At 37.9% G+C, this 27,338-nt stretch overlaps 2 protein-coding genes across 5 annotated transcripts in view; one reads left to right on the top strand and one right to left on the bottom strand.

Annotated features, from left to right (window-relative positions):
- LOC118406267 (leucine-rich repeat and immunoglobulin-like domain-containing nogo receptor-interacting protein 3) overlaps positions 1 to 20,449 on the bottom strand; it is a 35,995-nt gene extending 15,546 nt beyond the window's left edge. The window contains exons 1-3 of one of the 4 annotated variants that reach the window (XM_035806209.1): positions 20,321 to 20,449; positions 6,898 to 6,965; positions 6,482 to 6,573 (exon numbers count right to left, since the gene is read on the bottom strand). The gene's annotated coding sequence lies outside the window, so the exon portion shown is untranslated. The other 3 variants (XM_035806201.1, XM_035806212.1, XM_035806220.1) reach the window with 3 other exon arrangements.
- LOC118409042 (CST complex subunit CTC1-like) overlaps positions 1 to 27,338 on the top strand; it is a 94,592-nt gene that overhangs the window by 65,563 nt on the left and 1,691 nt on the right. The window contains exons 16-20 of the mRNA XM_035809915.1: positions 20,346 to 20,484; positions 24,243 to 24,419; positions 24,683 to 25,612; positions 25,867 to 26,637; positions 26,922 to 27,055. Coding sequence (XP_035665808.1) covers positions 20,346 to 20,484; positions 24,243 to 24,419; positions 24,683 to 25,612; positions 25,867 to 26,637; positions 26,922 to 27,055 — 2,151 coding nt within the window. The remainder of the gene's footprint in view (positions 1 to 20,345; positions 20,485 to 24,242; positions 24,420 to 24,682; positions 25,613 to 25,866; positions 26,638 to 26,921; positions 27,056 to 27,338) is intronic.

Here is a 27,338-nt window from a genome sequence, read left to right as displayed (position 1 = left end):
ATGCAGGCATGGGGAGGTAAGGGGTTCAAGCAAGAAAACACTTATTACTCTACAAGTAAGATTAGTGACATTAGGCAAAGGTAGAGTGCTAGAAAGTTGCATGTTGTAACTTAGTCAAATGTAGCAATAAAGAAATGATTGCTATAATAGTCTACCTTCAAGTTCGTAATTTTACTGAACATGAAAGCAACTTTTCCTGACCGGCAAATTCTCTGTATGCATGCCAGGTACTCAAGAGTTGGTTTAAAAGTCTGTATCATACATTGTTAGTCTTTGGTGAGATTTACAAAATTAATGTATAAATCAGACTTGCCCATACAAGACTTACCTTGTTATCTGAACAGCTCTAGCCACTGTGACATCCAGCAGCCTAGATCCCTACAGTCTACCCCAGACTACACTGCATGCTTCCTCCCACCCAAAAAATCAATTTCTGTAAGTGTCCCTCAATCTCCTGGCCATTGTGGTGTGAAAATCCCCAGACTCCCATAGGTGATTTGTCCTGGTTGCTCCTGAGCTGTATTAATCTGACCTTCCATGCATCAGACCTAAACAGGCGCTGACAGTAGAGCCAAACAATTAACAGATCCTTTAATCAGAATCCACCATGTCGCCCACCTTGTTTGCCCTCGAAGTTGTGTGTCTGAATACCAAAGGCATCTGCCACTCCATGTGCAGACAGAGAACGTGTTCTAGGAGCTGTGTTAATTGTTCGATGCCATCCTCCAGATAACATTGGTGGAATTTATCTTGTACAAATGAAACAATGTCTGACAAGACTATGATAGATGTGGTAATGCCCTTACCTACAATCATGCACTTGGTATGTATCCATGCCCCATGTAGAGAAGCAGCAGCTGTTGAGGTAGTGTCCTCAGCTCAATGGACTGACTTAAGCCACTGATTAGTGCCAGAGCAAAAGAGGGCAAATGCGCTTGAGTTACAGCTATTGACACAACCTGATTGTCCTCTGGAGTTCCTGAATCATCACTTTCTGCTATCAGATCATTTTCTCTGCATTCAGGGTGATGAGCTCAGCCAGAGATTGCAAGTCCTCACTTGCCATGAAAGAAATCTCCTGTGGGCAACATAAAACCTGCATTTATCTTGCCAAGACTCTGTGAAAAGCCTCTGGTAAAAGGCACACTTCTAATAGCTATACTGTATGTATGTATAGAAGCCCGAGGTATCTTCCAAGAATATAATATATATAACGGTATCAAAAGCTCCTTGACATAACGTTATATATGTATGGAATACAGCTACCTTTCATCAAGGAGCTTTCATCAATGCAATGTAAGGTCCTTGCTTTTAAGTAGAATGTTTTCAATATTCAATCTCAAATAGAACCATACCAAAGTCAATTTTTCTCCAAAAGGTACTGGTAAATAACTTACTATATATAGTAAGGTTCTTTGGGTACAACCAGAGACTACTTACTTCCAGCGTTTCGATGTCTATCAGACACCATCATCAGGGTAGATAACTTATTTGTTTCAATAAGTCATGTTCAATATTCATATTTTTCATAGGTATCAATTGCCACCATCACTTTTGCATCTAAGGATTGCACACAGTAAGCTGATATATCTGTGATCTCTACTGCTAATTACCTGGGGTAACATTATTTCTATGTCCAAAAAAAAAACACAAAAATATTTTTGCATAGGATTTTAGCCCATTAAAGAGATATTTTCAGCAAAAACAACTGAGGTTGTCAGAAATAGAAAACTCTTGTGCATAATCGAGCCAATTTTTAATAAGATTTTAGCATTGCCTTTTTTTAATTATAAACAGCAAGCAGTATTGGAAATTTACTTACATAGCATCTCAGAGGTGAACCAGCTTGCATTCAACTTGGACAGATATCTGGAAGGAAGGCTCGCCCCAAACACATTTTCACTTAAAACACACCACGCCTTCGAGCCATGCTATGATGTTGTTTCACAGCCGATTAAAAGAAATGTGAACTCAAACACAGATCCTCAAAGTCTTTTCGTCCCTTTCTTACCATACATTACCATGAACCCCTGTCACAGAAAAACAGGGTTTGCACCGTTAGTGAGCTGTTCCCCTGACTGTAAGAAGTCAACATTTGCCCAATTTCAGACTATTGTCTTGAGGCAAGACACTAACATTTTTAGAGATGTTGTTAGGTGATATCTGCAAAATAGTGCTGCTGCCAACCAACTCCTGCATTATCCTAGGTGTAGTGTTATATATTGAGTGTGTCAAGAAGTACATAAAAGTGTGCGGACTGCCCAGTGTGGACCCACTAGACGAAACTGCCTTGAAATGCAATGTGAAGACTAGCCATTATACAGTTATACTGCCCATCTCTTTGTTAGAAATATAGAGTATAATCAAATTCATCGATTGCTTACAACAACGATATAAAGTATCATTTGTCCCACACAGTGGAACAATATGAAACATGTAACTGCATTTGACTCAATATCTCATCAAGATGGTGAAGTTTGATAACATCTTGTGGAATTCTCCCCAGTTGACTTTTTACATGAATTTAAGCCACACCCAGCTCAACCCAATACATGCTAGATGATATAGTATGACAACTGAGTTCTTGTCTGGGTGGCGATGTGTAAAATTACTTCACACAACTACAGTGACACATCTCACAGATGACAAGGTCTATTGCATTTGCTCATGCTCCATGAGTAGTTGTATTTTATTACCTTTGCCAGAATGGCTAAGGTTATGTTTTGGGCGTGTTTGTGTGTCTGTGTGTCTGTGTGTTAACAGCATAACTCGAGAAGCCTTGGATGGATCCTGATGATATTTGGTAGGTGGGTAGGGGTCGGGAAAACGAAGGTCAAGTTCGATAATGGGCCCCCTAGCGGCTTGCTAAGGTACTGCAGCGGAAACTCAATTTTTTATATCTCGTGTTCTGGACATGCTGCGGTCATGATTTATGCGTGGTAGATAGCCCACGGGGCAGAGAGTATGTGCTGTGAGTTTGGGCCCTCTAGCGGCTTTTTTGGTACTGCAGGCGCCAGTTTCCTTTCAAACTTTGGACGAGAATAACTCTGCAACGTGTTGACGGATCTTCATGATTTTTGGTATGTAGATAGAATGAGTGTTGACTTACATAATGGAATACTAATTATGTAAATCAACAGGTAATTTGCATAATTAATGAGGACATTTTATAAATCCACTACATTCCATGATAGGACTTTGAAACTTGTCACATATGTAGCTGAGAAAGAGAGAAATGGCAATACATATTAATCATGCAAGTGACGACCTCATTTGCATAATTAATGAGAAAATATGAACGTGTTGACGGATCGTCACGATTTTTGGCATGTAGATAGCCTAAGTGAAGACTTACACAATGTGATACTTATTATGCAAATTAACAGCTAATTTGCATAATTGATTATGAACAGTTCATAAATCCACTGCATTCCATTATAGTAGTTTCAACGTTGTCACAAATGTAACTGAGAAAGAGGAAAGAGAGTATAAGGGGTGTATTTAAAGACTTTGAAAGAGAATAAGTCAAGAAAGGATCATCATGATTCTTGGTATGCTGATAGCTTAAGCAATGCTTGATACAATGCTTGATATTGATTAATTGTAAATTGGGACCTTATTTGCATAATTAATTCCGAAATTTTACAAACCAACTCCAAGCATAAAATTATAAAACATAATGAAATGAGTAACGCATTTGTCTACAGACACCATTCTACATAACAAACCTAGTTTATTTGGCAAAGGTATGTGTTCGTGGAACTCTAGTTAGATAAGAAACTTGAAAACTGGAAGTATTGGTTCCATTATGCTGGCAGTTATGAGGTGTAAAATATACATTGTCAAAGTTTATTTGTTCAGATGTACATATGGGGAAATAGCAACAAGACATTACAGATGGAGATAGTTGAAGTCTGTGTCACAGTGTCACATTAATGAAAAGTCAGTCTACTCACCTGAGCAACATATATATCAAATATTTTGTTATTATCTGATAGTTGAGGGAAACGGAAAAAGATCTATCTATGTCTCCATCAATACTGTACAAAAGATCAAGAAGCTCTTGGGTTTTGGTTGATAATGCATACTGACATTTATAAGGCTTGCTTCACCAAAGCCAATCAATGGCATTGATCATGCTTCGTTATTTCGTTATCATAATGACATCAGAGATCAATGTCTTCTCCATTTAGAGCTTAGTGCCAATCCAGATCTTGGCCAGCAGTTTGCGCAAACAGGGATTGATGAGAAAAACTGTATATGACCTGTCACCCACTTTGGCCGTGGTGCTGATAACTGAGCTGATGTTAATTACTTTCCTATTATACTTAATGATCATCGGAATTATGTGCCAAAGTCAAATGACTGGCACATGGTCTCCCCTGGCAGGGGTGCATCCATGTATGAAGGAGTCTAAAATCAGGTATTGCAGTTTCAGCATGTTAGTGGCCTCTGCTGTCTGTGCCTATCCAGCCAGGGATTGCACCTGAGTTCACACTCGTCACCTTTTCCTACATTTGATGTGTTCTTGTCACAGCATTGTTGTTAAGTTAAGAAAAATTAAACACATTTTTTTACAATGCAGGTATTTTATAACTTTATATACAATAAATTAACATTAAAAGCCTATTCTTTACATAATCATCACCACATCTAATATCATTATGGCAGACATCCAGTTCTGATATGTCCACAGTAAGGACAGCTAGTAGATGAACTATTTGATTGTTATTAAAGTTACCAAGGATTATTAGAGTTAAATGCCAGATGATTAAATGTTTTCCTGGCTAGCTGTTTACAGCTGCCCATGCCAGTGCTACATGTGCATACAGAAAGGTTACAAATTACCGACAGTATACATAGAAAAGAAGCAAAATGTTTTTAATGAAATGTAAGCAAACTATTTTTGACACTTTACTCAGAAGTAAAATTGTCCTTCCCTGAGTGTAAAATTGGTTCCCCCTTCCCACACCTGGTGTCCTGATATTTGGGACCCAGGCCACAATGATTGATACACTTATTGATACAGTGTGTGCCGACATCTGACTTTGGGCTGATATGTATTCTGCGGGTTAGTCAATACTTTTTGTGTGGTTGGCCTGGGCAGATTTCACACTCCGTGTTACTGGCAGAACAAATGTCAATCAAGTAAAGGTCAGGAACAAGCTGGCACACTTCGATTGATTAGGAGTTGTAGTGCTGCAAGGAGTGAAGGTGGCAGTTGTCGGCCTTGATTAGACTATTGCCCATGATCCATGGTGGTCATGTCAAGAGTGTTTTGGCTGCAAAAGCACACCAGAGAATGTCAAGTATTATACGTGTGGAACATTTCTGACACTAAATGCCATTTGCTCAAGCCATCATTTCTTCAAGATGCTTAGTGCTTGTAGGAAATGCACCATGGTGTAGTGCCAAAATCATATAAAAAATGATATTTTTTTTAGTTCTCCTGCTGTTTCTACCATGAAAATTGTTTTGGGTTTTCCCAAAATCCTGTCACTATTTTATTACACCCTTGATAGTGGCATTCAGAATGAACTTCCACGAACATAATTGGGTATTGCCAAAATACAGCTTCAGCATGTGGTAGTTTTTCAGATGTGCCCATTAGCAGATTGAATAGATTCTGCATTTGCCTAACGTATAGCGCTACTATACAATCATGTATATTGTGCACTAACAAAAGGCACCTACTTTTTGTATTATTCAAAACTCTGTTCCATTCTCATGAGGAATGAAGAGTCACTAAAGAATGATCCCTATTTCATGTCTGCTTCAAAATAAGTTTTTGTCTAGCAATAGAAGAAAATAAACACTGTCACAGTGTCAGCTAAAACCCGTAATACAGTGCCCTGTGAATTATTCACCTTTGGCGTAATTTACACGTAATTCAATAGTGCATATTTTGCTACCTTTTTCTAAATTGCATGAAAGATTTGTTTTGCGCACTATTTAGTAAAGTTTGCCAAGACTTAGTCTATATCTTGGCACCCTGGGAAATTATGAGTGTTGATGTTACAATTGTGATATATTAGGGGTATGTATTTTCTATATATGCTTACAAATGAATAAAGTTTTTCTCAAGTAGAAAAAGGCAAAAGGAACATTGAAAAATGCATACCTTTTGCATATAGGACATTTTCAGCTACATTTATGAGGTTGATTGATCTCTAAAATGCAGTCTCTGAAGTCTATAATATTGTCTAAAAAACATCATCTTGATCAATGTAAAAAGATTGCTATTTAGCTTCTATTTAGCTGCAAGTCAATTAGCAATATTTTGTCACTGCCAAATAAACATTATTGATAATATAGACAAGTATGTAAAGGTTAGTCAAACTAAGGCATTCACCTGGCTAAACATCCAGGAGCAACATATATTCTATTGACTTAATGTTTGTGTTGCCATCACCATGCACTACACAAAACTTGTGGAAAACATTTACTTAGGGAGTTAACAGGATAGGAAACTTTTTTTTACCTAGAGTACATGTTGCCCTGTTGTACATGATATATGCAATCTCAGTTGTCCAGCTGCATGCTTTCCTCCTTCCTTGGTGCTGTGAGCAGATGCTGTGAGAGGAGAGATAACACAGGGGCATTCGTCATGGAATTTGAAGTCATTAAAATGTGCTTTGTAGATGACTGGGTCTGTAACGCTTTCATGGGTAATTTAAAAGCAAACTGACATATGCCCAATGTGGCCTTACACTTAAGCCTTGTCTAAGTAAGAAAAGTGTCTTTCTTCCAACAAGAAATTTTGTAATTTATTTTAATATATGTATCAAACATTGCACATTTAGAATCCTGTGGTTTTAGAATGGGATCACCAGGTGTAACGTTTCAGCCTCCCTTCTACATAACCATGAATAAACTAAAACATAAAAAGGACATTACCTTTTCTAGTTCCTGTTCACAATGACGTCTGTCTGTATAAGAGGGTGTCAGCAGGTCATCCCATCTTTCTGTAATCACACATTGGTGAAGATGTGATTGTCCATTATTCTCAGCATCACACTATTTATTATCCTGCTTGGTAGATTTCTCCATAGCCCAACGCTATCTCTTAAGACATCCTGCACTGATGAGGAATGAGCTACTGACAGTACAGGAAAAAGTTAGTTTCCCTGCAAAGAGGCTTGTAGGAAATTAGAGTATGAGATGTAAAGGTACTGATGGGCTCTGGCAATGTTTTGGATAGCCTTCAAAGTAAGACAGACATCTGGCCAGGCTTTGCTTTGAAACTCAATTCTCAGTACTGCCCTTTCCAATTTCTATTTTGTCATTCCCTATTTGGGTCATCCATATGTGGGCATTGACAAAAAACAAGCTACATGTTTTCATCAGCAAGTTTTCATGGTTTCCTTGTACACAGTGGTTTGTTTTTGTTGACATAAATTCATATTTCTTACCACGGTAATTTCAAAGAAGTAAAATGATGAATTAAGGGTAGTCATCTTTTTCATTGTACATGGAGTGCCATTTCAGTAACTTAAGTCTGAGTTGTTATCACATAGTCTAATTTTACTAAATGAATCACACTTGTCTGTTTCTATACAAAATATAATAGAGCTTTCTTTTGCAGCCACCAATTAATCTTACCATTGTTTTGGTAATGCAGTATGTGCTTTTTTGTTAGCAGGATCAGGTTCCTTTCATACAAAAGTGTTGGGCCACATTCCTCTTTACTTGAATATGATCTGCCAAATGAAAGGTCAAAAAGATCAGGAATGGTAATGTTATGCAATGTGAAGATCTTTCAGGACACATAAGTTGTTTTTTATCCCAATTCTAATTAAACTGAGTAATAACAGAACCAGTTCACCTTAAAGTTTGCCCAAAATGTAATCTACCGGTAAAGCTGTTGTTTTAAAAACGGTATTTAGGGATATGAAGACAACATTGACTGTATGTAGTTTCAAATTGGAATATGCATTATTTTGAAAATATTTCAATTTGAAACCTCTGTTTGGCAACGTGTTATCCCTGGAATAAACTGATCCAAGAGCGTGTAAAAGGTATCCGCTACTGTAACAGTAAAACCCTTTCTATACCCATTAGCAACAAGATTCAATAGTGGCTACAAATAAGCCCTACCTCTAAAAGGGATGTAATTTATTTGGTAAACCTTCCTTTGTATGGCCACAAGAGATTGAAGTTCCTGAAATGCCAGTGATATTTTCATCACATGTTTTTGCGTGTAACATCGTATATCAACTGAAATTGAGGTCATCCAGTCATTTGAACTCTATACATTTAGCAATAGTACCTAAGTGCAAGGTCATGTGAAGACTGGAGTAGGACTGTGCTTCACAAGTTCACAGCAATACTACATAACTCAAGCTGTATTGAGCAACAGCGATGAAGGGCGGGTTAATAACAAGGATGAATTTTCTGCTAAAAGGTCTGCAAATCTCAAGGTTAACTTGTTGCTATTATCAGAAATCTTGATGTCAGAGCATTTCCCTTGACATTCAGGATGGACAATGTTTTATCTCTTTTGATTCCCTGGATGGACATTTACCTCTAAACGACAGCCCAAGGTGCTCTTGGCTTTGCTTCTTTAATGGGCTTCAAGGATTTTTGGAAGGGCAATGGCTTTCAAATTTTACTTGCAAAGTTTAAAACCGTTTCAAATTCTTAAACAAGCACCATGACAGACATTTTATTATCATTCTTACTCTAAATCTTAGATGCCAGAATATGGTGTATGCTTTTACATTTTATTATCATTCTAACTCTAACTCTTAATAGATGCCAGAATATGGTGTATGCTTTTAATACTTTGATATCTTTACATACTTAAACCTATAAATATATTTGGATGCACCAGTGCACCAACAGAAAAAAATTGGGTGTACAACTCTAATTTTGGTGCACAATCACAATGTCATGCACCCAGTATTTCAAGCCCTGGCATGAGTGGACCTGTGTGGCAGCCTCTTCATGACAGACATGGGACCATAGACTGTTCTTGAACTATTTCAAAATCAAAATATAATGGAAATGCTAAAATTATTTGACCAGGCGCTTAAATTTGGCTATTGGTGGAACAGATCTGTCTATAATGTGTTATATGAAATTTTTGTAACTACATGTACATTGGACACTTTCAATTAGCTGTATCGACATTGAAGTCATTCAAAGAATGTCTGGGATGCTTCAATAAGTCAAAGCTTCAATATTTTTGCTGGTCAATACGACAAGGAGGGAAAGATGTGAACAATGTCAATGAATTCATAGTTTGTACCTTTTCATTTAGTCCCTGTTTAGGCTTGTACATGTACAAAATGTCATTAGTGGTGTTTGTTAGCCTAAGGGGAAACTGGCATAAGACCAGAGCATGCCCGTGCACATTTGATAAATGGTGCAGGAGGCAGGTGGCAACTATATACGGAGCAACTTAACCGTGAAGTTGACAGTTATTGACAGTCCATTACAGAGACAAGTTGGCCCGAGGTGTCAGCAGTGACATCACTCACAAAGGACTAAATGTCACTGGCAACTTTTGCTAACACATGCAAGAGATCACTCGGGCAGACTGGGGATGTAGTCGACAATCAATTATGTAATCTTGACTTGAGAAAAGAAAGGTAGACCCATTGATCCTGACACACTTAGGGGTATCCATCACTATGTAACTAATGGATGTTGAAGGCACCATCTGTGTGGGGACACTCCACTGTATCCAACCATGCAGCTCAATTACAATTGCCATCTGCCCTTTCCCTTGATTTCCATTCTATATTGCTGTCCCCAGGCTGGCACTTGTCAAGTACACATACAGCCTTTTCCCCAGTAGCTTACCGTCTGAGGTTGAAGAAGTCAACTATTCCAGAAGGAATATGTCAACACTCACTTAGATTTTCAAACGGTCCCTATTATATATTTCACATTCCATCACTCTGGAGCAACAGTCTTGACCATGCATGTGCAGTTTTCATTTTCCTGAAGAACCTTTAGGCATATTAATGCAACTGTAGAAATCTGGTAAAGATTCTCCGATCCATGTTCCAGTTAAATTCTATAGTTACTAAATTCATTAAGAGGCGAGAGGCTCTGTAAAGGTACTTGGTAGGAGGGAAATATCCATTCATGGAAATTTATATCAGCTTCAGCCTTTAGTGCATCTTGAAATGTAGCCAAACACATGAACCTCATAGATGTGAAAACTACATGATATTTATTTTTGATAGCTTCCTAAGTTACAGCTGCTGTACACTCAAGCAGACGTTATTTGGGATGGTTAATGACTGAAAAAAAGATATGGACAGAATTTTTTTTTACTTCTTGATGAAGGTTAAAAAATTAGAGTACACCCATGAAAGGCCTACAACACATGTAGGAAGTATTGAATGCATATGAAGTTATATTAAATGTTTGGTAGAAATTAAATAGATGCTTCATTAGCAATAGGGCAACTTTTGGTCACCGCACTCTTCAACCATGTCAGAAATAATCATTTGATCCACATTAGGCCCTGAAGGCAACCCATCCTTTTTCCATAAATGTCATTATATTTCTCATTTCTATTTTCCACCACATAAATGTTGCCATTGGGTACCATTAACATGACAAATGATCTGCAAACAGCCTCCCTACATAGTTTGGAGTCAAACATTATAAAACAGTATCTTTCATGTTCACTGCTGAGGATCGAAATCACCAAGAAGTGGTGAATTCAGTAAGAAATGGTAAGATGGGTGTTATGATAGGATATTGGGTACCACTAAGTATCATTTCCAGCCCAATTAAAATGAATCTTCAGGCCAACAGATCAGCAAATGATGACAATAGCATACAAATGTTGTCCAGAAGTCTTGTTCTTGTAGCCTATAGGCTTTCCTATCTTCTTGTTGTCCATTAGCATTAGTTCTGATAAGTGTTGCCATGGAGAAATCCATTCATGATATATCTTTCTTGTAATCTTAACTTTCTTTGCATTCATCATGTATAGATACACATTTCAGAGTCTGGTCAACAGAGAAGGAAGTACTAGAAACACTGAGATCAAGCATAAATGTGTAGACATCACTATAATGGCACTCGCTAGTCATCATTTTGTCAACTTGGATAATTTTTTCTTCTGTCAAAGCAGTACTAATTTGGTTCTCGTTACCTCAACTTCTTGAAATTTTTTTTGTCTGTGAAAAATGAAGGCAGGGAATATATCATGCAACTGCAAACAGTAATTGGAAGTTAGAATATAGTCTTCAGCAACGGACAATATAACTTGATATTTCAATTTTAACTCCACTCATGTTTCAAACATTTGTATTACTAAAAAGTAGATTTGTTTTTACTTGCAGTCTGTTCTGAAATTCTCAGGTATTGATCCACAATGTGGGGGGTATTGCAATATTTATGTATCTGTACTCAGCCAGATCCTGGCTTTCTGGTCCTTGATTTTTGCAATGGATCATGCGCACTTCAGGCCTTTTACAATCTATTTTCCTTCTGCATTGCAAGTGTCTAATTTCCTAGACTGGTCAAGTTACTATTATTAAACTAAGCAAGGAAAATCATTTCATCATAATTCACAGTGCTAACAAGGATACAGGGATGCATTTATTACCCTATGAAAGAACCAATATTTTTGCAAGTCCAATACAACATTAATGGTTTTGTGCAGTCCAGACTCACATTAGGAGCTTTTACTCAGGCACCTATAAATGCTGAAGGTTTAAATATTCTCTTTTACATCTTTCATGCCCAATATGTAGTTGGGAACTATAAATTGAGTTCTGGTGCCGTTTTGTCTGGAAACAAGCATTTTCCCTTACTTGAACTGGTGTTGTAAACTCAACCCATCTGTAAAACTGTGTGTTTGGCATGGAATTTATATGTATGTGAATCCCTTGAAGAGATAAATTTTTTGAAATCCATAATGAAGAAATCTTCTTGGAATGAGCTACATGATGATTGTTTTTTACATAATAAGGATAATTTTGGAACTTTATGGAACTTGCATGCTTATGATTGTGAAAAGCAGGTAAGTAAACATTATTAGACATTATATATAAGGACACAATTTACATAATTAAGGAGGAAATGCTTTAATGGCTATGTGTTACGTGATACATGACTTCTAACACATACCTTGTATGTTGAATAAAAGATGTCCACATCTACAAATTCTGCAAATGAAGGCTTATTTGCATCATTAATGTGAAAATTCTAAAGCATATTTATGGTAGATGATTTAAATTAAGTAATCATGATATTTGCATATTTTGTAGATATGAGAATCGGGTAGAGATCAAATGTTGGAATTTGTCAAAATTCTACAAAAGTTTTTTTATTTTTAATTTGACCCCCTGTTCCATTATGATGCCCAGAAAAATCAAATTGTGTGAAAACATCCCCCTTGATACCACTGAAGAACAGTCATGTCTTCAGTGTTAGCATGCTGAGATATGGTACCCATTTTTCCAGCAGTGAACATCTCTTACACAAATCTTTTAAGCACGAGGAACAGTTTATTTTAGAATTAAACATTCAGGCATATAGTCCTGTAATATAGCCCTGGAAGACGTCATGGGGGTTACATTTAAGCCGAAGACAAACATTTCTCAGGTTTTTATGTCACCGTTATCTTTCTACGCAATGCCCTTCATTCCAGTAAACATAACAGCCACCTAAATATAGCTTTCCAATTGGTTTTCTGATGATGAATGATTCCCATTGGTAGGAGCCAAAAAACCATGACCTAGGATGACAAAACCTTTTCATATCCTTGACTTACAGTTATGACTCCTTACTTTGTGGACTATACTGAACTAAGCTCTAAACTGAACTTTTTTTCTCACAATGACCGTTAGCACATCTTCTTATCTTGTGAATCAAAGACAAAAAAAGACTCCTATAGAGGGGAGCAACTCAGTTGAGACCAGAATACTGTATGGCTGAAGGCTTTTCAGATGCAAAGGTTGCATTTTCAGACATGGAAGGAAACATTAGACAGTTGTTCCAGATTGAACATGGCACTTTGGGGAAAGACATGCTGGCAAGCTTGTTGTCCCGAGTCTGTTCTGTTTAAAAGGTCATAGCAACAGGTTGCACCAACACATCCCCTTAAATGTAAGAGGAAGGCAAAAAGGCGAGTGAATATTACTTCTACTAAGATCAGCAGACATTCAAGTACAATTTTAGACACTTTGGCTGATGTGCACTTGTCAAGACATACATACAAAAGCAAAAAAGCAATCATCATTAACATCTTGAGAATGATCCTTTCTTATCCCAGACCTATAGCTTAGCAGCCCTTGAATTTCATTTCACTGAATGGTACAGATGCTGATACTTTGAAAAAGCAGGTGACATTAGCCTTGCTTTCTTATCTTACTCATCCCTGGTGATTTATTTCAAGATGTTAGACATTCCGTCCAATTTGTTTTATGTTTGTTTGTTTCTAATGAGTATGTTTCCATTTCTGCCTGCATATTATTCTAAATTAACCATGTTGTGGTTTCTACTGAACATACAAACGTATGAACAAAGTTGCAAGTTTGTAGTATGGGTTTGTCTTGGAATTTAAGGCCCCTTCATACTTAAACCAAATCAGCAGGAATCAAGCAGAACCGCCCCTAATGAATAATTTCAAAAATTAATGCCACGTTCGAGTGGGATTTCCAAATGGACCTTAAACCCCCTTCACACTAGGCAGAATGGGCCAAAATGCTGTCTGAATTAAAATTCCTGGGTATTCATTGTGAAATCTCCCTACATTTCAGACATTAGTGCACATTCTTGTTGCCACATTCTGGCTGAAATGTGAAGTGGCTTGCCATTTAGGTTCTCCTTCGAATGAGATATAATGTTGGAATGCCATAGAATGTGGTCATACTGCAGTTAGAGTACACTTTGATCATGAATGCTGTTCGATATTTCTCCAATTCAAATTCTCCTCAAAGGTTTTGAGCATGACAAAAACATTTTGGTCGGCTACAATGATAGGGACAAATATCTGGAATGCAGTGAGAATTTCTAGAATACACTGTCTAGTCTACAAATACCCAGAAATATACAAAGTATTTTCATTCAGTTGGCACACCGGCTCACACCGCCTCTGATGTGAAGGGAGTATTAGGACAATGCTGCTTTTAAATTTGCAAAGATGGTTTAGGTTTAAGTCTAAGGAAATGGTTAAACTTAAACTAGTCCTCTGTTTGCTAGGCATGAGATAGCTTTAGTTTATGTCAGCATTGTCTCATACATGGATTACATTTGGCTGTTTGGTTCAAGCTTCTCATGATTATTTCACCTTCGGCAAGAACCTGTTACCTTCAACTCGTACCCTTTAGATGCCATGCAGCACTGTTACACATTTAAAAGTTTCAGAGCAACAAGCAGAGATCCCATTTACGACTACCTTAAGTGGGTGTAGGAAATTAATGCATGGTTCTGCTGACTATTATCTCAGTTGGACCTCAAGAAAAGACTGAAAAACATCAACCTTATGTCTCTTGGGAAGCTGCTAAGCTGCTTGAGTAAGATAAAGGTAAATGAGGAGGTAGGAAACTTAAATGAGCCGGTGGATGTTTGATAACAAGCTTTTTATGATCCTTCCTCCTGTAACTGGTGTTTATGATTGATACTCTGAGTAACACTTGTGGACTGGTTGAGATGAAGTAGACTAATTCATCACAACTTCCCAGGGTGTATTGCATAGACCAGGGACATTTAACACAACACATATCACAAGTGTTCCTGCATGATAAGAATGGTATCTGTCATCCTCTGCCATTAATGAAGGCTTCATTCATCATGTCACTGCATAAACATGTTGTAGCACATCTTGTAGCTTCCCTGTCAACAAAATGTTTCAACATTTTTGTATTCTAAAATGTGGAGGTTATATTTAGATGTGTGCATGGAACAGAATTACTTCATCAGGAGAGATGGCTGTTTATGAGTATAAGGTTTATGTCATGACAGTAAGGAATGGAAATCAATAGAGTGCAGTTGTGTTATATATTGGAAGATAATGCTCTTCTTATTGTTTAATTAGTTCTGGTAGTAGGTGCTCATAAAACAAAACAATTTGGACATCGTTGTGATGCCAATTTATGTGCAAAAATATAAGAATCTGTATTGTGCAGTAATTGTCAAAACTTTTTCCATGTGACTGCATTTTGGCATGTAATTTTGGCACATCATTTTGGCATGTCATGCCACAGAAAGCATTTTGTCAGGTTCACTATATTAACTCAGTCTGTAGTCAGGTGACTTTACAGATCAGTTTTCCGTTAGGAATAAAGCTGAACAAACAAATCATATTGCGCATATGTCCCCATCGATCTGCAATCATACAGGATATCTTTATTAAAATCTAGTAGTACCAAAGTTTCTGACGTCAGTGATCTTACTGTCATGGTTTTGTATAGGCAACTTTTATCTAGTCCTCCTAACTTACAATTTTGCTGTAGGAAGATAAATGACTTTCAGTTTTCCTTTCAAAATTCTATTTGTTCTACCTCCGGAAAACAGTCAAATTGCATTCTGCGCCACCTCATCTTCCTTATCACCTGTGAACAGCACACCATTAGGGTGGGTGAATTGGCTTCTGAGGGCAGCATATCACATGTGTACTTTAATATACTCATTTTGTGAGTTATGGAGACTTCTTGGTTAAGAATGGCTACCCTGCAGGGATGCCTGGGTAATAGAGTTTTTGCATCCAATGCAAAATAGTTGCAGGTAACACCGTTTACACTGTATAGAATGATTTGACTCATCAATGCTGCTTATCTCCTTGAACCTTCAGAAAATCAGACCCAAGTTAAAATTGATGACTAGAGGAGAGGAATAGATAAGGATAGGAGGAGGATGCCAGCGTGGTAATAAGGAAATAAACTTCTTAAATGTGCGTATTTGTCTTAATTGTCTTACTTCACTCAATGGATTTCTTCACTCAGTGACTAGTGCATTGATGCATTCACAAAGGAAATGAGAGAAGGAAGAAAGCAATTACGTTTATGAAGGTTAGACATCCAGGTAAACAATATTTAAAGTAAAGGCAATTTAATCTCTAGAACTTGATGTAAAATGGAAATTAACTTCCAGTCATTTTTAGTGACATTCAATGATTCATCATTCTTCTTCAGTGTCACTAGAATGACTTGGCAGAACAACTCTATACAAGAACACGGAAAAACGGTTGAACAAGTCACAAGCTCATAAGGATTGTATGCAAAGGTTACTCAAATGTAAATTATGTTTAATATATAGTAGATATTACAATACACAGCATAGCAACTGTTCCTTGTGTACACGTGTGCAAGGAATAACTGTTTCTGGATTGATCCATAGCCTTTTTTGTATTGTAGTTTTAAACCTTTTGTCTCCCATTTATGTACAAACTATTAAAGATACATTATATGTAAATATTATAAACATATTATGTAGTATGTTATACATTGTATATTATCACCAGAGGACCAAATTTGAAAGGAGACATTTACAGATACATGGACTATTATCAGAGTGAGCCAATGACACATGCAAATACAGTAGGCACAGGCAATTGATAAATGCTTGACTGTCTGGTTTAAAAGATTCCAGAGACATATTACCATCACCTTTAATGGCCCATTAACGGTCGTACAGCCATTACCTGGAATGTTAAGGTCATTTCCATCTCAATTCCTTGGCCAGACCAAGTGTGTTATCTGATAAGCAGATTTGGTTGGAGTTGACTACTTGCCCTCAAAATACCTTGAACTTTCATCGTATTTTACTATATTAGAGCAGTCACAATGTTTTTGTCATTTTCTCTACTTTGAAAAAAAAAGAAACGATGATGTCAACTGTTTTCTGCTTTTAAAGCCCCTTTTTGCATTTGTTATGCTTTGACGGGTATCACAAACATGTAACATGAATATTAGAGTCAACAACTTTATAGACCATCTGTTATTCCTTTGTTTTATTGTCTTCATTTATTGTGTTTTTCCTGTTACACGTACTTGCAATTTGCCCACGGGCAAGAATTTGAACTGCAAGTGAACCAGGCAGGATGGCTCTGCTTTGGAATGAAACCTCCCATAATGTCTAACACATGCTGGTGTACAGATCTTTCCATCCACTGCTGATTTACGAAGTTCACATAAGAATTGTAAATGATCATTTATATTTATGACTTTGATAACATGATCCTGAGAGCATGTTTGCCAGCAAATTATCTCAGTCAGTTTTCATGTGTGCTTGCATCCTTTTTCATTTATCCACAAAGTTTAATGATTTTTAGTGGCACAGTAAGCCAAGTGATAAAAGAACCCAATGAATAGATATTTGGTATAGGGGTAGCTTTTGCATGGGAGAGGAGGCTATTTCAGAATAGTTTGTTTTGACTTGGAACAGTTTGCATCAGTGTTTGCATAGAGTAATTGGAAAACAGCCCATTTCTGCTCTAGCAGAATGTTGGAAAGGTGCATTTTTGCTCAGGGGTGATTTTCAAGTAGTCTTTCACAAGAAGAGAGATGGAAATGTTGATGTCATGTTTTTAATTTCTGGGTGGAAGGTACACACAATATTGATTATGGGCTACAATACTGCCACATAAAAATAATGTCCTCTAAAGGCCCAGAGGGATGGATGGTAATCAAAAGTACAATTCACACAGCCTATGATTGTTGCCATATTTAATTACATAGTACAAGTCACACTGCCTATGATTGTTACCATGTTTAATTACATACAACATGTAGTACGATTCACACTGCCTATGATTGTTACCGTATTTGATTATATAGTTGTGCCTGTCCTCCTGTATTGCTCTACATGTTTTTGTCTATGATAACATTGTCTAGTAGTCTTATCATAGTTGTTAGTGGCTCAAACATAAGATAAGCCATATACGTAAAATATTCATTCTACAACAAAAGGCAAGTTCAGTACTTAAGAAGGGTAAGCATTAAGCCTAACTTAGATCAAAGACCATTCAAAATGTAGAGAATATTATTTTGTCTTTTTTTAAAGATAGAATGAAACTTGAAACACACATTGCAAGTATCTTCACACATTTCCTAGATAGGTAATATATACTTTGGTAGAATGATCTGGGAGAAAATATTTCCCAATTACCTGTCAATAAGAGCATCAACATGTCAACTATTATTTCTATCCGTTACTTTGAAATGAGCCTTTTCCTGCTGTGCTAAACTGAAGTGTTGCCTGTTATTTTCTTGGTTGTAACGGTTGGAAGCCAATTAGCAGTTACCACAGATGTTTCAGCACCAAGGGGAGGAACAATTTAGAATGGCAGCATTCAGGGTAAAATGTGGCATGCTGCTAATAGATGCAAAGTTTCCTTGACCTTATACATTGTGTACATCATCGTTGTAAAATCCTAATGTACATATTTTACATTCTTGCACAATATATGTATAAACATATATAAAATATATATTTATCCTCAAAGAAAACTATACATATATTGTCCAATGATACAAAATGTATCTATATATATATACAAGGGTATATATGATTTAATATATATCCTCAAAGAATATATACTAATATATACCCTCAAAGAATATATAATCTGATACATACCCTCAAAGAAAAACTTCAAGAGACTCATCTTGCCATTACTATTACCTTTATACAATAGCTGTTTTTTCTTTCTCTGTTGTGAGTGTCCCAAAAATACACAAAAGTCTGAGGATATAAAAGTCATGGGACGTATAGTGTTGAGATTTTCAGTTTCATTTGTGGTGATGGTATGTTCTTCCCAAAGGCTATCACCTGTGATGGCAAGGGACCGTTAACTTTTGTCCTAATCATTGCACAATATTTGAAAAATCTTTAGAATGTCTTGAATATCCAAATATTTGATGTGTACATAACTGATGATGTATTAGTAGTCCTCTTTTTAAATTTTTTTTTTTTAAACTTGGCGCTATCATGGTTAGTAGCAGTATTGTAAAGGTACATGTTAACTGTTGTTGTCACCAATCTAGGATGAAACGGATGACTTATAAGCACTGTTGGGCAGGTAGTGATTGATAACTTAGTATTTGCCCTTCAAAGGTGGTGGATAGGCCTTTAACATGGATTCTGAAATAATGGGTATGACATTTTACAACGGGTCAATTTTTAGAGTGATAATAGTGTGGTATAAACTTATGCTGGTGCCCCTGTTAGGTTTCACAGACCAATAATAGTGGAGTATAAAATTGTCATAAAAGATTTAGTACTTGCCATGCAGGTCAGACCTGTTAATGTTGTGATGCAATATATAATATATATATAAACTTGGGGTTCCAGGGAGTGATGATGGGATGAATGTCATGTGCCATTACATACTGATCAAGTTTCTCAATGTCAATGCTAATTAAACATTAAACAAGTTCATTCATCATGCATGGCCATTAATCACAGTTGGGAGCCAGAAGTCATCACTTAACATATCAGTCGTGTTCTAACCTTGCTCTGCCAGTGTGGGCAAAGTTTGACACTACAGTTCTATCTATGCATGGATGGAATGCAAGTAGCCTTGTCAGTGTGAATGTCGGTGAACAGACAGACAAGAGGATAGGGCAATGTCATTGTTGTATGGGTCATGGTCAGAATCAAGACAACTGATATTCAGCACGATGCATCAGGATTATCTGGCACTCTGACGGAAACTTTTTCCCGAATGATGAATGACTTTGAGAAGCTTTGAGGAATGAAGCCATTGGGACTTGTGGTTATGGATACTCTTCAACAGTAAATGAGATCTTTCATGCTTCTTAATGAAAGGCTCAGTGATGTATGAGGAGAGGAACAGAGGTCTAAACCCGCAGCGCACATCTTGTCCTAAGGGACAGTGTGCATAAAGTGAAACTTCAAAATATCTGAGGCACTTACTCTCAGAATCAGATACAAGGTTTGAAAGCATGCCAGTTCATACATCTACACGTATACCACATCAATAACTTTGTATCTATCGATATCCGCAATACCTTAGAAAGTTGGTTTCATGCAAAGCTGGGTAGACTGTGCTGTTTATATTTATCATAATTGCATAAAAGAATAGTTGGGACTCTCAATTCCGTGTCTATTTAAGTTTTTCCCTCGTAAAAATAAAACAATGTACACATGTATTGGAAAATAGCTAAGAATGTCTATTGTACAAAATTTTACACACTAGATGCTTCATTAACAATATCTACATGTAGTTGCTCTGATAATTCACTTATGTTATCATGCAGTTTGATTTACAGCTTTGAAGTTAATGTAAACTGAACGGCACGTCTTTATCAGCAGCCGTTAAAGGCAACAATAAAAAAAGCCTCACATATGCAAGTGAAGACTGTACACACCAGAGTATACTTACCTTGGGCAATTTCATTCTCTTCCAGTGGAGTGGTGACCAGTCTGTTCCAGCAGCCCTCTCCTGTTACGAGTAGACTTGTACTTCCACAGCGACAACGCAACATCTACACCGAGTTTCTGTCTGAGCGGCACTGCTGTGCGCCGCTGGCTGGGCTGTCCTCCATGGTGGGTAATACATGCACATATGGCACTGTCCTTTGCTCCTTGTAGTGGATGTGCATTAGCTGAGTACCTAGTTTACTTTCCTGTCCAATAGTAGTAACTCTCTGGAGCACTTGTGCTTCAGAGTGCTGCTGAAGATTTTACAAACAGCTAATATCCAGGCTCAGCAGTCCCTTTAGAGTCATTTTGCATGAGTCTAACAAACATCTCTTCGGAAAGGCCACTTGTCAAGCATCTCCACACTTTATAGGAGACCTACAAGCTGAACAGATGCTGGTGCTGTTGTGCCTGTAGTGCCACTCTCCAATCTAATAAGAGCATGTCAGAATTGATTTGGGTCAGTCCACTTGTTTTCCTTGAGGGGGGATTGTTTGGGACAATTGAAACCAATGTTAGTTACCTCAGTAAAGAATGTGATTTAGTTTAAATACTTTTTATGGCCTCCCCTAAAATGACTTGACTATTCAAAGATTCATCTGGAGCAAGTAGGCTTTTATTCCCTTTACACAAGGTGGAATGGTCTGACATTGCATGACTGGCAACTTGAGGATAACTACCAGGGAAGATTTTCCTCTCAAATCAGCATTGATGAAAGAACAGTCTAATCCAACACTAGCTGTCCATCTATGTGCTCCTGGCTAGCTTGAATCAATTTTTCATGGGGTTAAAAAGTGCTAGATAAGAATCTTATGCATTAGAGGTAACCCCTGCTTTCATCCTACACCTGAGGCAAGTCATCAGCCCCTTGCAGAAATTAGAGCTGATTTTGGGGTCATCATGATGTCTGCACATCTGGTGATGGAGTGGAGAAATGATTTGATTAAAGACGGAGAACAGACATGTGCATTAATCAACTTTTCCAATACCGACCAACCTACAGGGAGCGATCTAGCCCATATAAGCATGTGTCATTAAGGGCTGCACAACTAAAGCCAGGATGGTATATTGGTGTATGGCATATTCTGGGCTTTGTCCTAACACATATCTTAATTTTTTTACACAAGAAACAGAAGAGCCAATCCCATTGATGCTTATCTAAATACTGGGGTGTTGCATTCTACTTCTAGGAGTCTTCAAGTAGGTAGTGGGTGCTGACATAAATAGGGCATCAGGGTCCCGAGGGGCATGTACAGAACAGGTGGTACTTACTTAGAGGGATACTGTAGGGCTCTTTTGTTAGGATGGCTGCTAAACGAAGAGGGTTGGCTAAACTCAACATGGAATGGGACACAATTTGTAAAACGGTAAATTTCAGTATTTGTATAATTGGGCAGTTTCTTGTCTTTTAACAGCTAACCTCATAACTCGGCATCCAAAGAAATATTAGGCCCAGAAATTGGAATTTTAAAGTTTTAAGCTCATTTCCTGTGCAATTATTGTAGAATACAGGTAGGAAATAGAGAATGACCAGTCAATGAAGGATTGTATTTGATTCTACATCCCTCATTGTACAAAGTGAGGTAGATTATGAAGAATTGCTATTTTAAGAAAAGGAGCAATATAAAGTAGACCAGCCATTCAAAATATGTTATTCTAAGGGTTTCTACCAATGCAAGTGACCTTTCAGGCAAAATTCCACAAAACTGGGATTTGATATAGGGATTTCTGGGATTTGATATCAAGGTTCTTGCAAACTTGGATACTGTATTGTTGTTGAACAAGAGCTTAACAGACATTTCTGGGGTGAAAATAGCCAGACTAACTCCATAGAATTGCTTAAAGGCTTGCATGAAAAATCAACAACTTCTGAGCCTGGATTTTTACTGCAACACCATATTCAACATCATTTGGCTGCAAATACTAATAATTTGGTGAAGCCTTTTAGTTACTTTTTAAATAAAAACAAAGAATATGGAGTCTCCACAATGTGTAGCTTTGTATGAGAACTTTCCCCCTGACTCAGTTTGGCCATGCATTAATCATTAATGCCCATTACGAGCATCTCTTACCATCTAATGTTTCATCACATTTCCCTTGATCCATGGGGCCATTATATACTGTATCTCTGAATGACGGATTAGGGCAAGAATGCAACCTTGATGCTTGTAGGTTGGCATTCTCATGCAAATGAGATCTCTTTAACATATTTATAGAGATAACAGCACGGTTTGCAATTGCTACAATGACAAATATAACATAATTTTCTCAAACATTTGACATTGCAAGTTTGATACAAACATCACATCTATCTTTTGTACAAGTCACACTAATTTGTTGCGGTAACCTTGAATCTTTTCAGTCACAGTCATAACTGATCATAATATACATGTAACTAGTTAGTTACAGTAAAGGATAGTGTACAGTAGTCTTGCTCATTTAGTGCAGATCAGCTTTGGTGCAGATTAAATTTCAAGGTTTAATTGTTATGTTGTAATCATTGCAATTCAACCATACATGCAGTCCTACAAATACATTGTACATACTGTATATGTATGTATATTTAGTCACCTCATCAGTGCACCACTCTATCTCCTATATGTACGTTTACAAATGACTTGCACAAAAACCATGAATTCATAATGACCCCAAATACCATCACACAAGTCCCTAGTGATGTAATGTTACAGATGTTGACCATGGCCTTTCTGAAGTTGGGATAGTATATAAAGGGAGATCCCTCTTGTACAGTATTATCTAAACCTTGATAGTTTTCATCAATCAACAGCAGCTCTCATGTAGTGATGGATGTCTTGTTAATGTATCCTTGGTTTGATAAGGTTCTCTGACAGAAGAATACTTAACATTTTAACTCTTTTTGTAGAATAAAATCATCTGACACCTCCACGACATTGAGAGGATCAAACGTCCAGGAAGTTTAGCTGAGTACAAATTTTTTTGGGTATGTCAGCTAATGGACTAATAAAGCATCCAAAGCATCTGATGGATAGAAAATTTTGGTATACCCAACATATGAATACATTTATGATCTTACAACACATTGGAACACACTGTTGCTGCACTTTCTTCAAGGGCATTTATGAAGAGAAAGTGTGGAAGGTGGGGACATAATTTGTAACATAACACCAAAAGTAAAGTATGAATAACTGATTAGGCATAACCATATGCATATACTTGCAGTACATTCTTATCAACTTTCTGCAGTTGCAGCCAAGAGTTTGATTTGTTGCTGTTACTCATGAACAGAAGAATTTAATCCATCCAAGTCATCATCATCTTGGGACACACCATCATGGGAGGGATGGAGAATATTGACATTTTCCCCAAAGAAATCATGGCGGAAACTTCTAATTGCAACAGAATAGAATACACCTTAACACGCTTCCTTGACCTATTTCATGACCCCATCAACACCAGATATTGCACAGAACCTGAGGTGTTTTTGCCATGAGGGTATAGATTTCCAAAAGGCAATTACATCCAAGATTCCAAGGATAATCAAGGCCACCATAGATGACCTGCAGCAATTGATTGTTTCAGCTAATCTTGGTTTGGAGCCAACTTTGTTGCATCTTGAGCTTTCCAGGTGATGATGACTAATAAATGTGCATTGAAGGCAGCATAAAGAACTTTCATAATTTTAGAATATGATGCTGCTGAAAAATTCATGACAGAAGCCACTTCTTAACAATGTAAGTCCCTCAGTTGTGCTGCTTCCAACTACAGACTAGGTAATCCAGGCACGCATCCATGTATGAACTCAATTATATGACTATATATTGTGGCTCATTTACTTCATTTTCACTTGTTTAAGATATAATTGATATGGCAGAATAATGTTTCATAAATGGCACCACCCACAGACAAAGATGCCACTATTCCGAGTACCCACTGTGCATGAGCTGCTAGAACTTGTGCAACAGCAAGCTGAGATAGAGCAGAATTGGACAGGAACCAGCAGTTTGACACCTTCAGAACCCAACAACACCCTCTGCTGGACATACTTGGTGTTGCAGCCAGAACACTTTAATCCTCCTTTGGTGAGTTTCAGTCATGTCCTACGTCTGACAAATGTCTGGGAATTTGGTTGCTGTTATGTTGCACACTGTAAAGAGGCAAAAATACCACAAGGAGGTACAGTAACACAAATAGTCTCTATTATGACAAGTATCTGCTTTTGATGACATGTTCTTTTTTTATCATTTTCACAGATCCAATTATGAATGTTTCTTTATTTCTTATGACACAAAGCACATAGTTTAAATTGCATATGAAATTGCCTTCATAGTATCTTGTTTTACAGTTGCTTGTCGGCCAGTTGACCAGTAGTAGACTCTCAGGAGAACTACAGTTACAGGACAAGACAGGCAGGGTGACCTGTCTTATCAGTCAGACTACAGAAGCCCCCTCCTATCCACACCTGTGTACAGACGCATGTCAATCATCCGTCGACTCAGCTATCAACTCTTGTCCCTTTGTCCACCCTTGGAATCTCGACTGGCTGATCAGACTGGACAGATACCGCCTAGTTGTAGAGAGATTTAAACCTTCAGGAAATGACAACCTGATGTTAAGTCAATCCGACAACATGGTGCCCATGACTGGGTATGAGATCAGGATCAGTGTGCAGTTCTCCATGTGTGATGTGGTAAATTTGTACAAGGGAAAACAACCAGGGAGAATGAAATATAGGCAAGCAAAGAGAAGGGCAGACGAGGCTTGTGACAACACTGCTGTGGGCCAGCCAGTAAAGAAAGGTGGAACAGGAAATCCTTCCAGCCACAATGAAAGAAAAGTGATTGATGCAGAAGTACCTGAGGCTTGTAAGGTGGAATATAAAGACCCAGCAGCCCAGTCTGTTAGCAGATACGGACATATAGAGCAGTGTAGATCACATCGAGAGATTACTTGTTCAGCACCAAGGACAGGCCAAAAACCCAGCAGCTCAAAACATGGTTCTATGTTATGCCAGCCATCCTTCAGTGGTGACAGTAAGGATGATAGCAGGCAGTCACATCAGGACATGGAACCTCAATGCTACGTTTCTCAGAAATTCTTCCTGGTACACAAAGACTACCCAGTATTACAGCAGTCTGCTGACAGGACAGCCACATTGGGATTCTACTGCTCTGGGCTGTTCCTCGGAAATGCTGTGGTTAGAGAAGAAAGTCTGAGGAAAAAGCATGAAGCAAATGCTCCTGAAGGAGGAAGCATGATGGAAGCAATCAAGGAGGTATGTAAATGTAGCCTGAGTACCACCCTCCATGGTGACTACTATTGCTTCCTAAGTATTCGTGGTTAGCAAGCAAAAGTATTGAGCCAGCGTTCACTCCAGAGGATGGTACCAATGTAAATGACACTTTGTGTACTTTTTAAGATATGGTTTTTATGAAATGCAACTTTTTCTTGGAATTATAAAAGCACCAGCAAAAGAAAATTAATTTGTGTATCGTTATTGACTGACAACCATGCTCTTCTCTCTTCCAGGTGGCTGTATTGTTCATCGGGGATGCTGTGCAGTGGTATACGGTGCTTCATGAAGGCTGTGTGTACCATCTGGTCTGCCTGAATAGCACAGACCCTGCTGTCTTTGCCACCAAGGTGAACTCTGCAGCACTTACCAGGGCTGTTGGTGCCACCAGCTGCAGGACCTGTGTTGTCCTACCAACAGGAGTGTTGGTGGAACAACTGAGCAAACTCTGGAAGGACCTATGTGCCTCAAGATTGGACCCTATCCTAACTGTGGAGGACTTGTGCAAAACAAAGCCCAGTCGGCATTCTACATTGGTATCATTTTCCTGTTTCTTGGTGTCTTGCAAATTTGATGTAAAACATCCAATAGATGGAAGCAGTAAACCTTTGTCAAGTACAAGTTCCCACAATGAGCTAGACTCTGCCATGACAGGACATTGCTTAAAGCTGTTGGTGCAAGATCTTAACTCCCCACTCTACACAATGACAATCTATGCAAACTTTCTGGCAGACCCCTTTCCCCATGGGCTTCTGCCTGGAGCTGTCCTGACATTTAGGAGACTTGAGGTCCGAATTTCTAAGAAGAGCAAGATGTACTGTCTCTTCAACAAATCATCCGGTGTCAGAGTAGAAGCACTGTCACATATGGACACGAAGAAGAGCCTTGTAACTGGACATACAGCACCAACATCTGTGGACAACTTGAACAAAATACCAAAGGTGTGTCTTGGACTGCTGATCAACTCTGAGGAAAGTCAGCAGGTCATGGTCAAGTTAGTCTGCCAGGTGAGATAAAGTATGGTCTTAGCACTTTGCTTAGGCATTTAATTTAAAGGAATTTCTGGGATGCAAAATATGCAGTTTTCTCCTTTGTTCTATCTCAGAGGAGTCCACAAAATATTAGATGACGTATGATGCACAGAAAGACGTCATCAATAGAAAAGGTGGAGGGTACTGAAATGATTAATGACTTTGGACATTACCTGTGTGCTGTATAACAAGTTCCCCACCACTTTTGGTTTAACATACCCTAGCCCACTTGTTGTCCTTTCATGTTTTTTTTTCAAAAGGTTGTTTGTGTGAAGTACCTGTACATGCAGTATACCTGCAGTTCCTGTGGACAGATATTCTCCAATGGACAGTGTCAGAACAGGCCTTGCCTCAGCATCAGCTCTGACATGGGACACTTCACAGCAAAGGCCAGGTAGGAGCCAGCTTCCTCTAGAACTTAAGGATTTAAGCACTCTAAGATTAAGTATGACACAGAAATAAAGGACCACAACAAAGCTTCAAAAGAATCTTGCAGGCATTGAATCTTTCAGAATAGTAAGCTTTTTTTGTAAATCTTTTGTATCTGCTATTCTGAATGTTATTTATAGACTTTGGGTTTGTAGTCCAGCCACTGAAGTGTTGTGCTTACTACATGTACTGTATGTACATGTAGGTACTGTGTTCTGATCAATCTGTATTATTTTAACCTCCTTGGT

Source organism: Branchiostoma floridae, chromosome 2, assembly GCF_000003815.2.
Source record: "Branchiostoma floridae strain S238N-H82 chromosome 2, Bfl_VNyyK, whole genome shotgun sequence".
In the NCBI taxonomy this organism is placed as follows: Eukaryota; Metazoa; Chordata; class Leptocardii; order Amphioxiformes; family Branchiostomatidae; genus Branchiostoma; species Branchiostoma floridae.
Note: the sequence above shows the minus strand (reverse complement) of the source record. Positions and strands in the feature narration are given on the sequence as shown.